Source organism: Petromyzon marinus, chromosome 1 (genome assembly GCF_048934315.1).
Source record: "Petromyzon marinus isolate PM22_M1 ecotype Great Lakes invasive population chromosome 1, UKy_Petmar_22M1.pri1.0, whole genome shotgun sequence".
In the NCBI taxonomy this organism is placed as follows: domain Eukaryota; kingdom Metazoa; phylum Chordata; class Hyperoartia; order Petromyzontiformes; family Petromyzontidae; genus Petromyzon; species Petromyzon marinus.
The window spans coordinates 4,451,091-4,465,698 of NC_133667.1; the positions used below are offsets into that span (position 1 = coordinate 4,451,091).

General features: G+C 45.5%; 1 protein-coding gene across 2 annotated transcripts in view; it reads right to left on the minus strand.

Annotated features, from left to right (window-relative positions):
• Positions 1-14,608, minus strand: part of LOC116938262 (uncharacterized) — a 226,427-nt gene that overhangs the window by 42,689 nt on the left and 169,130 nt on the right. For both annotated transcript variants that reach the window (XM_076053902.1, XM_076053864.1), the window contains exons 11-20: positions 14,317-14,433; positions 10,292-10,409; positions 9,154-9,329; positions 8,947-9,034; positions 5,014-5,201; positions 4,683-4,762; positions 4,364-4,397; positions 3,370-3,486; positions 873-990; positions 507-694 (exon numbers count right to left, since the gene is read on the minus strand). In XM_076053902.1, the coding sequence (XP_075910017.1) occupies positions 507-694; positions 873-990; positions 3,370-3,486; positions 4,364-4,397; positions 4,683-4,762; positions 5,014-5,201; positions 8,947-9,034; positions 9,154-9,329; positions 10,292-10,409; positions 14,317-14,433 (1,224 nt within the window). The remainder of the gene's footprint in view (positions 1-506; positions 695-872; positions 991-3,369; positions 3,487-4,363; positions 4,398-4,682; positions 4,763-5,013; positions 5,202-8,946; positions 9,035-9,153; positions 9,330-10,291; positions 10,410-14,316; positions 14,434-14,608) is intronic.

Sequence of the window (14,608 nt, forward strand, 5' to 3'; positions counted from 1 at the left end):
GGATGGTGATGGTCCACTCAGGATGTTGCTCTCACAATAAATGTCAGTGGGGAGATGATACGGGAGATTCGGAGAGCGTTTAACATGTGCCAGCTTCACAGGCTAAGTAGCAAAGGACACTGATCCCAAATGACGCCCAGAAGAATATCTGGCAAGCACATATATGTCAAGATATAGCCACCTGCATGCATCTTCATGTGTGTGCAATTTAAGGAAGGGCCTAAATTTCCTTTCACGGTTTGTATAATGACATGGATTAATTTCTCAAATGACTACATTTAAAAGTATCATAGTCAAGGATTCACGCGTAATTTACAATGCATTTAATTTACAATGTATATACTACAGGGCATGTCATTAAATATTTTTAATTATATTTGAGATCAATACATTTGATAGCTGTGTGTTCCTGTGTCTGAGACTATGTAGTTCAGTTTCAGTATGTCTCTGGGAACCATTTATCTACTGCTTTCTTTCCACCCCCATTCCTTTCCCCTGTGTCTCACCATCTTTGACGTTATCACTCAGAACGAAGACGTGCTGGCCCCGGTCGCTGCGGCAGTGCTCGTGGTGGAAGCCGAGCGCGTGCATCAACTCGTGCAGAACCGTGCCCTTGGTCACCTTGCCGGGCTCCAGGGACAGCGCCTGGTCCCCGCCCTGACGGCCCAGGAATGACCAGTTCTTGCTGGGATGCCTGGAACAGAGAGGATCATAATAGGTGTGCACAAGCTGCAGATACCTGCCAACTCGAAAACCAAATAAAAAATCCGAATTTGTGAGCACCCATTTACAATTTTGGCCATTCTTTAACTCAGAAGTATAACTATCCATCCTTGTTCTGGATTTAAATGGTGAAAGTGAAACACCCTTACCCATCCAAAGCCTGGATATGAATGAAGTCTCCTTCAGAGCCAACAGGGTAGAACCTGACACAGGTTTTCTTCTCAAATTCTTGCACCGCGCTCGTGATGGCTTCAACGTCATAGTCATCTGTCAAGAAGGAATATGTATGAGCCCCTTCTGTTGATCATGCACTCACCAATTAACCATTCCAGACAGCAACAAGGGTTTCAATCCTACAGTTGTCCCGTTATCACTATAGCAGTTTACAAGGTAAAGAGACTGTGTCAGCATGCACAAGATCAGGAATCTGTGTGTCAATTACAGTCAAAGTGTTCCCAACCTTAAACCAGCAACATGCTCATCCAGTACGATATAGAGAGTTCCACATTTCTCTGACAGGGACAAGTCTCTATGATGGAACAGCCATCTCAAACTTCCAACCATGGCCAGGATTAGAACTTATCGCCAGAGTAATGGTGAGTCAAGTACTCTGCCAGAGTAAATTCCAGGTACAGTAAATTGTGTCAGTTCCATAGCCAAAATCCCAGTTGAAAATTACCTTTTATTAAAGAAAATCGCAACTCTAATCAAGGAGAATGATTAAGTAGAGACCTACCTATACCATAACCTAAGCATTTGAACATAAATTTTAAGTGTCATTAATGAGAAAAGTGCGTTTTTTACATTTTCCAAAAACGAAGACTAGGAGTATGCATGCATTAACTCTGTTCGTCCATCCGTAACATGGAGTCATGATAACCCTCTCCCAATGTAAGTGCACAATTTGCACGAAGTTGTTATAGGAAAACTTGCTCAAAACTTGCCGATTAAAAACAGCACTAAATTATACGCTTTTTAGCCAAGCAGATGACATCACAAGCCGTGCAGGCTTCCCCCTCCTGATGACATCATAATGTGTGAAGTTATCTCATATCAGTCATGCACACTTTGACATCCTGCTTTATGGCTCAGGTTACATTATTATTGCTAATTAAATACTTCTACAGACAATCCATGTTGGAAAGTCTTACAGAGACCATGCATGTTTTATCTCCCTTGATGAATGAAATGTTGAGGATGGGGTGTGCCATCAGCCTGCCCTCGCCATAATGCCACCGTGTTGCATGCAGACGGGAAAAGTGAGTAGAACTGGGGAGCCATATACTGCTTTTATTTTAGTTTGACTGTGTTAAGCGTGTCAGCTCTACTGATTCTTTACTCATGTCTATATTAGAAAATATAAATTAAGAGTCAATAGGCTCTTAGTTGGATACAAAGGTCTAGAAGAGAAAGACAAAGATCCCCCGTATAGCCTTAACCGAATTTTGAGGCAAGTGCTTTCAGAGAGCACCTATGAAAGCGGGAACAGCATACGAGGAAGTGGGTGGCCAGCACCACGCTCGGCGGCCTTTGTCTCCCCAGTGGCGATGTTTATACATCGCACCAGGTACTCATTGAGGCTGAGTCGACCTAGGGGAGGCCCAGGACCAGTTCAAATAATCGTCACCGATGTTGGCTGTGAGAGGGAATCGAACTTGGGTCGCCGGGTTCGTCGTGCAGCGCACTAACCACTCCGCCACCAATCCCCACACAAAGGTCTACATACACACGTGTTTATGTATTCTAATTTTCTTCTATAAAACACATTCCAGCTTTACAGTAAGGCATCGCCCCAGCGTCATATTCTTCCATGCCCACATTAAAACTATAGAGAGACTTGCTGAACTTCACACACTTCCATTCTATTTTACTCTTTTGTATGGCAATATGTTCAGGAGCTAAATAGCAATGTCAAGGTCTGTTAGCTACGAGAGGGCTTCAGGATTTAGTTTGTTTAGTTTTGTTATTCCTCCTTCGTTGACGAAGTGTAGACTAGAGAGGTTTTCCATATGGCCCATAGTTGGGATGCATGGCCACAGTCGCATTGTCGCTGTCTATTATTTTAAATTTCTGAAGGAGATGTGTGCATCGGCCTGTTTATGCTCTGATGCAGTTGATTGTTACACCAGTGTCTTCAATGAATGTCAAATCCAGGAGGTGCGATGTCGGCCTTAAAAATTATGTGTTTATTTTGGACGTCCGCATTGCTCAACTCTGTTAATCAGCGTTTTTTGTTTGTTCTGGGTGAGATTCTAGGATGGTGACAGTGCAATCCCAGAAGGGGGATCGGGACTTGAGTCGGCGGTGAGGAACATTGTTGAGGTCTTGGTTGATGGGGAGATTGCCATTGGCAAGAAAACGTTTAAACTAAACTGCAGTTTGCATGTCTCTGTAGATATTTGGTGACAGAATGTTTGACAGAACAGTGAGGCAGAGAATTGGTGGTAAGGCCATGTTTAGGCTGGAGTTTGTATTATCCATAGGTATCCATGACTACCCAGGTCTCCCTTGCAAGAAACACTGATGTAGTATTATAAACAGGGTATTGAACACGTTTCATACCATGTAGAGTACATAATGTACCATGAATAGCACCTGCAGGAACAGTAGAAATAAAACAAGATATAAGTGAACAGGAAAACTCACAGAAGGCGGTGGAGACCTTGTAGGGGATGTACGCATTGCCATCGCTGTGCTTGGGCCAGTGGCTCACTTGTTGTGAAGAGAAATTGTCTTTGACTCCCCCACATTTAATGGGAGGGTCTGTCAAGCACACACACATACACTGGGATCAGAGGCCGGTGTAAACATGTGCACGTCAGGTGCGTGGCGACACGCACGCCCCGGGAACACACTGTGCATGCACAAGGGGCAATTCTCTGACCGGGTTGCGCTGTGCTAGTGTCATTCTTACCATCAGGAGGTGTGAGTTTAAATTCTGGTCACAGGTAAACTCTGCCCACCATCTATCCAGGGTTCATAAAATAATTACCACTACTTTTTTTAAGTAATCAATAACTATCTTATGTAGAGACAAAATTTGGAAGTGGTAATGTGGGTGTGCAGACACTGAACTTGGCTGTGAATTCCACTGTGCAGCTTGGTTGCAGTACCATACACAGGAAATGTACCGCATGTTCCCTACAGCTGTGCATATGTAACTGTTAAGACAGTGGACGTAGTACTTTTAGGATAATCTGGTAAAGTCAAGTGCTCAATAACTCTATTACACCAGAATGTTCTCATGTAAAAAAACATGCGGTAAGAGTGTTCTATCCCACCAGTTAGCATTGCAATGCATATTAAAAGTACAGTGGACATACTTAATTTGAATTAGCTGTGATAATCGTACAGAGGATATGTTGATCATAATTTCTTTATAGAAAATTCAAGTATTGTATGTATTTGAAAGATATGAAACTCCTGGAACATGTTGACGTTCCTTTACACATTCATGTGAGTACCTCACTCTCCATGAAGCCTCTATGGTCTACCGTGAACTTGGAGCACACCACTTAAAATCAAAGGTTGATGCTTGAGTAATTTCCATTACTTTTGTTATTGTGCTGCATGTGATGTATTAATTCAGCACAAAATCTTCTAAGTTTGGCATAAGCACACAAGAACATACAATACATACCTTTCAACTTGTCTCCAATATCTTTCAAATTGGACTGTAAATAATAAAAAATATACAATCAAACATGTCCGAATAACACAATTGGGTAATATTGTTTCATAGCACAATTATTTTTCATTTATCTTGTTGACTCCTGGCAATGAGCCCATTGCTTGCTCTCTCCCTTTAGTCCCATGTAAAATCACGTGTGTAAAATCACCTTATTCCAGACCCATGTAAAATCACGTGTGTAAAATCACCTTATTCCAGACCCATGTAAAATCACGTGTGTAAAATCACCTTATTCCAGACCCATGTAAAATCACGTGTGTAAAATCACCTTATTCCAGACACCGACCAGGCTCTCAATTGTGGAGCGCTCTAGAGATGTCCCTGCATCCCTGTGCGCCGTGCTGGCACCTGAGGTCACGCGCACACGGGGTCACTCCTGTGCACGTGCACGGCGACGAGCTGCTCCTAACTACACGTCTTACCGGCTTGCGCATTTATTAATACCGGTCCAGCAATGTACAACTCACACTGTGTTTTGTAAGAGTGTGCACAGTGTAATATAGCTGTGAAAAATAGACTGGTAACTGAACCTGGCCATACCATATCAACTCTCTAAATCGAGCGACTGAATGTGGACTATGTAGCCACGAATCCCTCACCCGTGGCTGGGCGAGTCCGCGCTGGAGCAACGTTGCTGGGTCCCCATGTTGCAGGCTCGCAGTCGAACATCTTCTTGATCTTCTCCACGTCGCCCTCACTCAGGGTGTGGCCACCTCCAAAGTGACGCATGGTGCTCCTGTTCCTGGGCACCATGGTCGGGATGTGCTCGTCTTTTGAGCCCGCGGTCCTGAGGCACATGGACCCATTGTTATCAGTGCAGTTTTAATGCTGAGCTACAGTCGCACACCAACAGCTTCATGACATTCCTGTCACCACTCAGGGTGTGGCTGCCTTCAAAGTGACGCGTGCTGTTTATGGGGACCGCTGTGGGGTTGACACATTTTGGCCGGACAGCGATGGTGACAGAGCACTCGACCTGTATTTGGAAGAATGAGTTTAAGTCCCGGTGAGAAGACTCAGGCCATCACTCCCTAGGGGGTTGCTAGATGGAGTCACCCTCATTGTAAAGCCAACATGAGCACGAGGAATTTAAACCGGAGACTCCTGGCGGCAAACTGAGATGTACGAATGTGCATTTGAGCCTCAACACACTTATATATGTTTATTCCTTTGACACATACAATTGTAGTGTTTATAAAGACGAGTAGACTTCTTAGGAGGCACACTGTTTATTTTAACTGTTTCCTTACCCAATCCTTAACACACACAGAGGGGTATTCGGTCCCCTCACCCGATACCCTAGGGAGGTACAGCCTCCTAGCTTGGCGAGACTCACACGTCTACCGCTAGCCTCCTAGCTTGGTGGGACTTACACGTCTACCGCTAGCCTCCTAGTTTGGTGGGACTCACACGTCTACCACTAGCCTCCTAGCTTGGCGGGACTTACACGTCTACCGCTAACCTCCTAGCTTGGCGGGACTTACACGTCTACCGCTAACCTCCTAGCTTGGTGGAACTTGCACGTCTACCGCTAGCCTCCTAGCTTGGTGGGACTTGCACGTCTACCGCAAGCCTCCTAGCTTGGTGGGACTCGCACGTCTACCGCTAGCCTCCTAGCTTGGTGGGACTTACACGTCTACCGCTAGCCTCCTAGCTTGGCGGGACTTGCACATCTACCGCTAGCCTCCTAGCTTGGTGGAACTTGCACGTCTACCGCTAACCTCCTTGATACCTAAGGAGGTACAGCCTCTGGACTTGGCGGGACTTACACGTCTACCGCTATCCTAGCCTAGAGTCCTCTGGCTGGGACCTAGGGGAGGCTATCTGACCCACCGCTGACCCGGTGGGTCCTGACCGCTGGGTACCCAAGCCTTAGCCCTCAGAAGGGCCCGCAAGGCCGGGTCCAGGGTCCTAGCTAGTCTTCAGCCCAGTCTTCTGTCTTTGTGTAGGGAGATAACTCCCCGAGCTCTGTTGGGTCACCCTTCTTATACTCGTTCGTGGCCAGGTAGAACCAATCACACATTCCCACGTGGAACAGTCTGATTGGTTCTCCCTAACTGTGGCTACTATCCACTTCACCTCGTCTGACCTCAACCGTTGTACCCAGAGGTAACGCTGCACTGCCCTGGTGGCAATGCAGGTTAACGAACAGTGCATAGTTAACACCTCTACACAATGTCTGATTATACACAGGTAGGTCAAAAGCATTAACGTTTAAATGTGAAAGTAAAAAGCACGTGAATGACGTTATTACGTTAAGCCGCCAATGCATCACACTCTCATCTCGAAAAAAAATGTTTATCCAGAGAGGCTGCAGATGCGTGATTGCTGTGCTGAAGCTGGGCGTGTCCAGAGACGAGTCAACCCAGTGATGCACAGGCCACGCCCCTCAGAACCTTAGCAGCACAGCTGCACCGCCACCCTGTGGTCATTGTAAAAGCCACGACATTGCCCTTGTGACCACGTTAGATGAGGGGGGGACTGCAGTGATAATAGTGAGTCACCCCTCCCCTTTCAACCCTGATAAAACTCATCCCCTTTATTCTGTGACTCCTCAACACGCATTCTACATAGCTCATCAATAACGGTGAAGGCTCCTTAGTCTAGCATGAATCTAAACAATGGAGCATAGAGATGGTGCTGCGTAAAGGTTGCATCGTTTGACTTCACTGCTTATGTACTTTGACAGGCCACTGTTACACCGGTTGATTACACTAAAAACACCCAGCTTGAATTCACTAATTGAGTTCTGAATTAAAAAAAAACCCTGATGGTGAATGACAGAATTATACAGACATTGAAAAATGTAAATAAAATAATAAAAATAAAACATAATAAAATAAGATTTTCACGACGTTTCGGCCACAAAACAAGTAGCCTTCTTCAGGTGAATAAACAGGACTGTCCAGAAGACAGCGCTTGAGTGAGCATTGCCAAGCATGGTCCGCGTCTTTTAAGCTGTGTGGGCGGAATTAACATATGCATTAGCATGTTACCCAGCCCCACCACCGGATCGGGGGAGGGTGGCGGGGGGTACACAGAAAAAAGGAAAGAAAAACGGAATAGGACAGGTGCGCTGCTCTGTCCTGTATTGCGTTAATAACTATGATATAAACTGGACTACTATGTAATATTATACCTTCCAATCTAAACTACATGGTATAATATCATATCCATAGACAAAAAAAATTCCACCCTTGAATTATACAATGCATTACTATACACTGCCCTATACTTTAGACTATCAAATATTAGACTTGTAACTTTACACTATTTCTTATTTTATCAACCCCACTATATGCCACACTGCTGTATATTCACTATACAATTACGATACTATATATTGCCATATGAATTGTGTTAAATATTACGATGTTATACTATTTAAAATTATACCACATGCTATAAACTAAACTAAAATAAGACAGTGTAAAGTTACAAGTCTAATATTTTATAGTCTAAAGTATAGGGCAGTGTATAGTAATGCATTGTATAATTCAAAGGTGGAATTTTTTTTGTCTATGGATATGATATTATACCATGTAGTTTAGATTGGAAGGTATAATATTACATAGTAGTCTAGTTTATATCAGAGTTATTAACGCAATACAGCGCACCTGTCCTATTCCGTTTTTCTTTCCTTTTTTCTGTGTACCTGCCGCCACCCTCCCCCGATCCGGTGGTGGGGCTGGGTAACATGCTAATGCATATGTTAATTCCGCCTACACAGCTTAAAAGACGCGGTCCATGCTTGGCAATGCACACTCGGGCGCTGTCTTCTGGACAGTCCTGTTTATTCACCTGAAGAAGGCTACTTGTTTTGTGGCCGAAACGTCGTGAAAATCTTATTTTATTATGTTTTATTTGTATTATTTCATTTCCATTCTACGTGACTTTACCGAAAGAACCAATAAGATGAATCCCTGCAGTCACGAAAGCTTTAAATCGAAAAATTTAAAAATGTATTAATAAACACTAAGTCTCTCTTTTCTGGTAGTGTTAAAGAGTGTTTATGAAAGGTTTTTTGAGTAAAGTGGGTTGCACACGTACACACATACACATGTATGCACGTAAATGCACCAATTCCCTGTCTTAATTTTAATCGGCGCTCTCTACATCACATAGGACATGTTTATCAATGATCAGGTGCGTCCAGAATATAAAAATTTAGTTTGTATATGAATGGAGTAGATTGGTAAATATAACAAATCAGTTGTGGGGACTTTGGTTTTTAAAATCCCTGCATTCGCGGGCATTGCAATGCGCGACAACAAAGTAGTCAATTACCCAACTGGCAACAGCAAAGGTGGGTGATGCCTCGTTGATTTGCCAGGTCGCAATTCAACAGCACTTGCCTGCAATTATCAATGTCGGTCACATACGTGGTGGAATCACCAAATTAAAAAGCACAAACATGTGTCCTTTATGAGAAGATATTCTGATAAGAGGCCAGCACTTACCGGAGAGGAGTGGAAACACAATAACATCACACTCACAATCCCTGCACAGGTGAATGTAGAAGCACCACTTACATGCCGTAGTGAGTGATGGAGCTGTAGTCGTACGGGGTTGTTAGATTGTGCTCATGCGACGTCTTTTTCTCAATTGCATCCTTCCATTCTGAAAAGGAGATATCCAGTGCATGCTTTTCAAGAAGATGCATGTTTTGTGAATATACAGTTGCAAGTTACGTAAACACACAGCTTTTTGCTCTCTCTATTTATGACTGATGCACACACCGGGCTTGACGTTTTCACTCAGCACCAAGACGTGGTCGTCGCGGTCGCTACGGCAGTGCTCGTGGTGGAAGCCGAGCGCATGCATCAACTCGTGCAGAACGACGCCCTTGGTCACCTTGCCGGGCTCCAGGGACATTGCCTGGTCCCCGCCCTGACGGCCCAGGAACGACCAATTCCTGCAGAGACAACCCCAGCCTGAGCACAGAGCCCCATTCACTCACTACTCAGAGACAACCCCAGCCTGAGCACCGTGCCCCGTTCACTCACCACTCATCACACAGAGACAACCCCAGCCTGAGCACCGAGCCCCATTCACTCACCACTCAGAGACAACCCCAGCCTGAGCACCGTGCCCCATTCACTCACCACACAGAGACAACCCCAGCCTGAGCACTAAGCACCATTCACTCACCACACAGAGACAACCCCAGCCTGAGCACCGAGCCCCATTCACTCACCACACAGAGACAACCCCAGCCTTAGCACCGAGCCCCATTCACTCACCACTCACCACACAGAGACAACCCCAGCCATGTCTATAGTGTCCGTGTCTCTGTAGTAGCCATGTCTCTGTAGTAGCCATGCTTATAGTGTCTGTGGCTCTGTAGTGGCCATGTCTATAGTGTCCGTGTCTGCAGTAGCCGTGTCACTGTAGTGGCCATGTCACTAATGTCTGTGTCTCTGTAGTAGCCATGTTTATATTGTCTGTGTCTCAGTAGTGGCTTTGTTTATAGTGTCTGTCTCTGTAGTGTCCGTGTCTGTGTAGTGGCAATGTCTATAGTGTCCATGTCTCTGTAGTGGCCATGTCTATAGTGTCTGTGTCTCTGTAGGGGCCATGTCTATAGTGTCTGTGTCTCTGTAGTGGCCATGTCTATAGTGTCCGTGTCTCTGTAGTGGCCATGTCTATAGTGTCTGTGTCTCTGTAGTGGCCATGTCTATAGTGTCTGTGTCTCTGTAGTGGCCATGTCTATAGTGTCCGTGTCTCTGTACTAGCCATGTCTATAGTGTCTGTGTCTCTATAGTAGCCATGTCTATAGTGTCCGTGTCTCTGTAGTGACCGTGTCTTTGTAGTGGCCGTGTTTTTGTAGGATCTCTGCTGTAGCTGTATCTTTGCTGTGTCCGTGTCTCCGTGTCTCACCCCTCCCACGCGTGGATGTAGATGTAGTCGGTCTCGTCGGAGCGAGGGATGAACCGGACGCTTGTTTTCTTCTCAAACTCCAGCGCCGCCTCCTCGATCTTCTTGACATCGCCGTCATCTGCAGGTCACACGCCGGACGTGAGCAGCGGGGCCGGCGTGAGCGGGAAGAGCCCACAGCAAGTGCCGAGCGCCAAGCGCAGCCAACGGCATGGGGCATGGCGTGGGGTGGAGCGTGGTGCACAGAGAGGGGCACGGAGGGGGGCACAGAGGATGGCACAGCATGGGGTGGAGCGTGAGTGGTGGTAGCGCTGGGCTCCCGTGGGGAGGGCCCGGGGGCCGCTCTGCCGCCTCGGCCCCATGGCCGCCTCTCCCTGCGCTTCCACTCGGCAGCAGGAGGCGTTTCAGTTTCTTTATTTTGGTATAGCTCTGTGAGCCATTCGGCTCTTGAATCGGGTGCAACCACAACAAACAAAAAAACAAAAACACGAACAAGAAAACATCTTAAAGTGACTATGTGAGTGTGCAAACAGAAAATCCATGAAAAAACAGCAAAAATATTCCTGAAATAAAAAAACACCGTACACCAACGCTGTGTGCAAAAAATCCCAGTGGGATGCAAGTCAAACAACAACAACAACAACCGCAAGAAAACTTAGATTAAGGCCATCAGTCTAACTCCGTACTACAATAAAACACACATGTCCAAACCAAAAAACTTTTCGAAATCACCAAACAATAAAGCCATAATTGCAATGTAACAGTGATCACCGGGGCTGTGACCGAATTTTTACAATAAACTACATAAATAACATGTAACACCAAATCCTAGAGCCATAGCTGGCTGCATGAGTTACTCCACAAGAACAGAAGCATCAGTCGGAGTATCACATTTTTCAATGCACCTTTAAGATCAGCACACTAAATCAAAATACAGATAATACTTTGCAGCGTCATCCGGAGCGAAAACATTTTATTTTATTTTGCACCAATGAATAGCAGTGGCAGCTAGGGGTGTACAACTCCTCTAGAGCAGTTTTGAGAGAAGATCTCATTGGTAGCGATTCAAGTTGCAGTTTATTGGCAATAGCATTCCAGACCCTGGGGGCATCAATAGCAAAGGCCCTTCCTCCAGTTTTTGTACGGCAATAGGGAATGTGAAGCTGGTAAATGAGCGAAGACCTGAGGTCAAATTTGTTCTTTGAAACAGAGAGGAGATCCAGCAGGTAGTCTGCGGATTTTTTTCTAAGTACATCGTGAATAAATAAGATCTGGTGCACAAGCCGTCGAACATTAAGAGATGTTAAGTTACTCATTCAAATCACGGCGCCGCTTTATTTGAGTTGACAGAGTAACTTCCCGTTCACCGAGAGCTGCTTCTCTTTCATGGATACTGCTGGTGCTGTGATCTACTCTTTCTGGAGTAGCGTCATGGTTACCGCTGCATTTGACTGGATAGGATCTGTCACGTGTGGCTTATTGACTTAAAACTCATTCGCTGGGTCCACACTACATGTATTTGACAGCAGATAAACAACAAACATCATTATCTGTCAATTCTAGATTTAAAGCTTTCGTGACTGCTAGGATCCATACTCTTTGGTTCTATTGGGTAAAGTCACGTAGGTGAAAATAAAATAACAAAAAATCACGACGTTTCGGCCACAACACAAGCGGCCTTCATCAGGTGAAGGGGACGAGACTGCCTGGAGGACAGCGCTGGAGTGAGAACGCCATGCTGAGATCACGACCTTTAAGCTGTGTGAGAAGAAACAAAGCGCCTTGACAAAGGAATTAGCATATAATTTAGCATTGAAATGGCTCATTGAAATAGCTAAGTTAAAGTATACACATCCGCAGAGGCACCCCTTGACAAAGGAATTAGCATAGAATTTAGCATTGAAATAGCTGAGTGATTAGCTTGTAACTGGTCACAGAAATAGCTATGTTAAAGTCAGAGCATATACATTCACCGAGGCACCTAGTACAAATCAAACAGGAGAATTTAGCAAAACACAACCACGCTCAGACCGCGGACCTTTAAACTGTGTGCGAGCAAACAAGGTGTTCTGACAAAGAAATTAGCATAAAAATTAGCATTTGATTGGCCGATTTTAGAAAAGAGGTGGTGTACGTGCCGGTGGACTTGCCGTTTGGCGCGGGGGGGGAAGGGGGAGTTTACCTATTGATGGTGTGAAAAGGGAATTTATAAGAGCTGCGAAAGTTTGGGGTACCACTACTTGAAAAAAATATACTGTACCATTGAAATTAAACTAATTAAACTAATTTCAAATTAAACTAATTAAACTAATTTAACTAATTTCAAATTAAACTAATTAAACTAATTTCAATGGTACAGTATATTTTTTCAAGTAGTGGTACCCCAAACTTTCGCAGCTCTTATAAATTCCCTTTTCACACCATCAATAGGTAAACTCCCCCTCCCCCCCTTCCCCCCCCCCCGCGCCAAACGGCAAGTCCACCGGCACGTACACCACCTCTTTTCTAAAATCGGCCAATCAAATGCTAATTTTTATGCTAATTTTTTTGTCAGAACACCTTGTTTGCTCGCACACAGTTTAAAGGTCCGCGGTCTGAGCGTGGTTGTGCTTCGCTAAATTCTCCTGTTTGATTTGTACTAGGTGCCTCGGTGAATGTATATGCTCTGACTTTAACATAGCTATTTCTGTGACCAGTTACAAGCAAATCACTCAGCTATTTCAATGGTAAATTCTATGCTAATTCCTTTGTCAAGGGGTGCCTCTGCGGATGTGTATACTTTAACTTAGCTATTTCAATGAGCCATTTCAATGCTAAATTATATGCTAATTCCTTTGTCAAGGCGCTTGGTCTTCTTTATCTTCTCACACAGCTTAAAGGTCGTGATCTCAGCGTGGCTTTCTCACTCCAGCACTGTCCTCCAGACAGTCTCGTCCCCTTCACCTGATGAAGGCCGCTTGTGTTGTGGCCGAAACATCGTGATTTTTTGTTATTTTATTTTCACCTACGTGACTTTACCCAATAGAACCAAAGAGTATCATTATCTGTCCTTTCTAAATGGTATCCATCCCTTCTAATGTCTTATCAAGCTGTGTTGAGTGAGCGGCACTGCTTCAGATAAAGTCCGGAGCGGAGTCCCTGCGTGAGTGAAATCTCGGCCCCGCAGTCCCCCGCCCGGCAACGCGAGGAATCTCCACGATCCACGGTGACGACGCGAGGCTCCCTAGCGCCGCTCTGCACTCTCCGTGTCGTGTGCACCGCTTCCTCTGCTCCATTGGTCTCAATGCGGCGTTCCCATCAGTCACGCACGCTGGGTACGCGCTGCACGTCACTGGCTCCTACACGCATGGTGCCATGCGTGTATCACGAGTCACGACCGATCTAAGTCAAAGACTCGAGGCCTGGTTACAGGCTTCTGTGCGTGATGATGCCGTGTGTATATAAACACTTAGATCTGTGTGTCCTCTTCATCGGAGAGTGGTCTGGTTCCTGGGCTATGTGGATGTATTTCCAATAGAGAGCTGCACATAATTCCTTTAATAATCTTCAGATTCTATATCAATAATGAGTCCTGGTTCCATCTTTCTCCCTTAGGATGAGCATTAGTGAAATGTCAATCAACAACTAATTTTTATGCAGCTATTTCAATGGAGCGTCAATCAGTCAGGACTTGTGGATGTGGCTTGATTATCACGCGGATTCAAGTAACCAGGCGACATCTCACAGAGACTAAGACACCGAGTTGGGTTTCTTCTTCAGGGACAAGCCCTGTCCCTGACTCTCCGCTCACCAACAGCTTGCCACAGCCACCTCCACGCCCAGTCACGAGATTATCAATCCACACAGAGCACAGCTCTGATTAATTCACATCCTGATTTACATTGGGCCCTGCGCTTCATTCTAGACAAGGGCCACTCTGTTGATGTGAACTCTGCTCTCAAAATGGTCACCTACCAGTCACAGGATGAACAAGGCACAGGATGGACAAGGAATGAGTAGTGGGAGGAGGAGGGAGCGAGGCCACTCACAGAAGGCGACGGACACTTTGTAGGGGACGTAGATTAGGCCGTCCCTGGCCTTGGGCCACTTTTGCATGGAGCGACGTGTGGGGTGGACGGCGATGTCTCCCCACTCCAGCGTGTAGTCTGGGTGAGACGGAACAGTGTCACTCACTCACTGGCACTCACTCACACTCACTCACTGGCACTCACTCACACTCACTCACTGAGACACTCACTGTGACAGTGAGATTCAAAGCGATGTCTCCTCTAAAGCGTGTAGTCTGGGTCAGATGGGACAGCGTCACTCACTCACTGACAC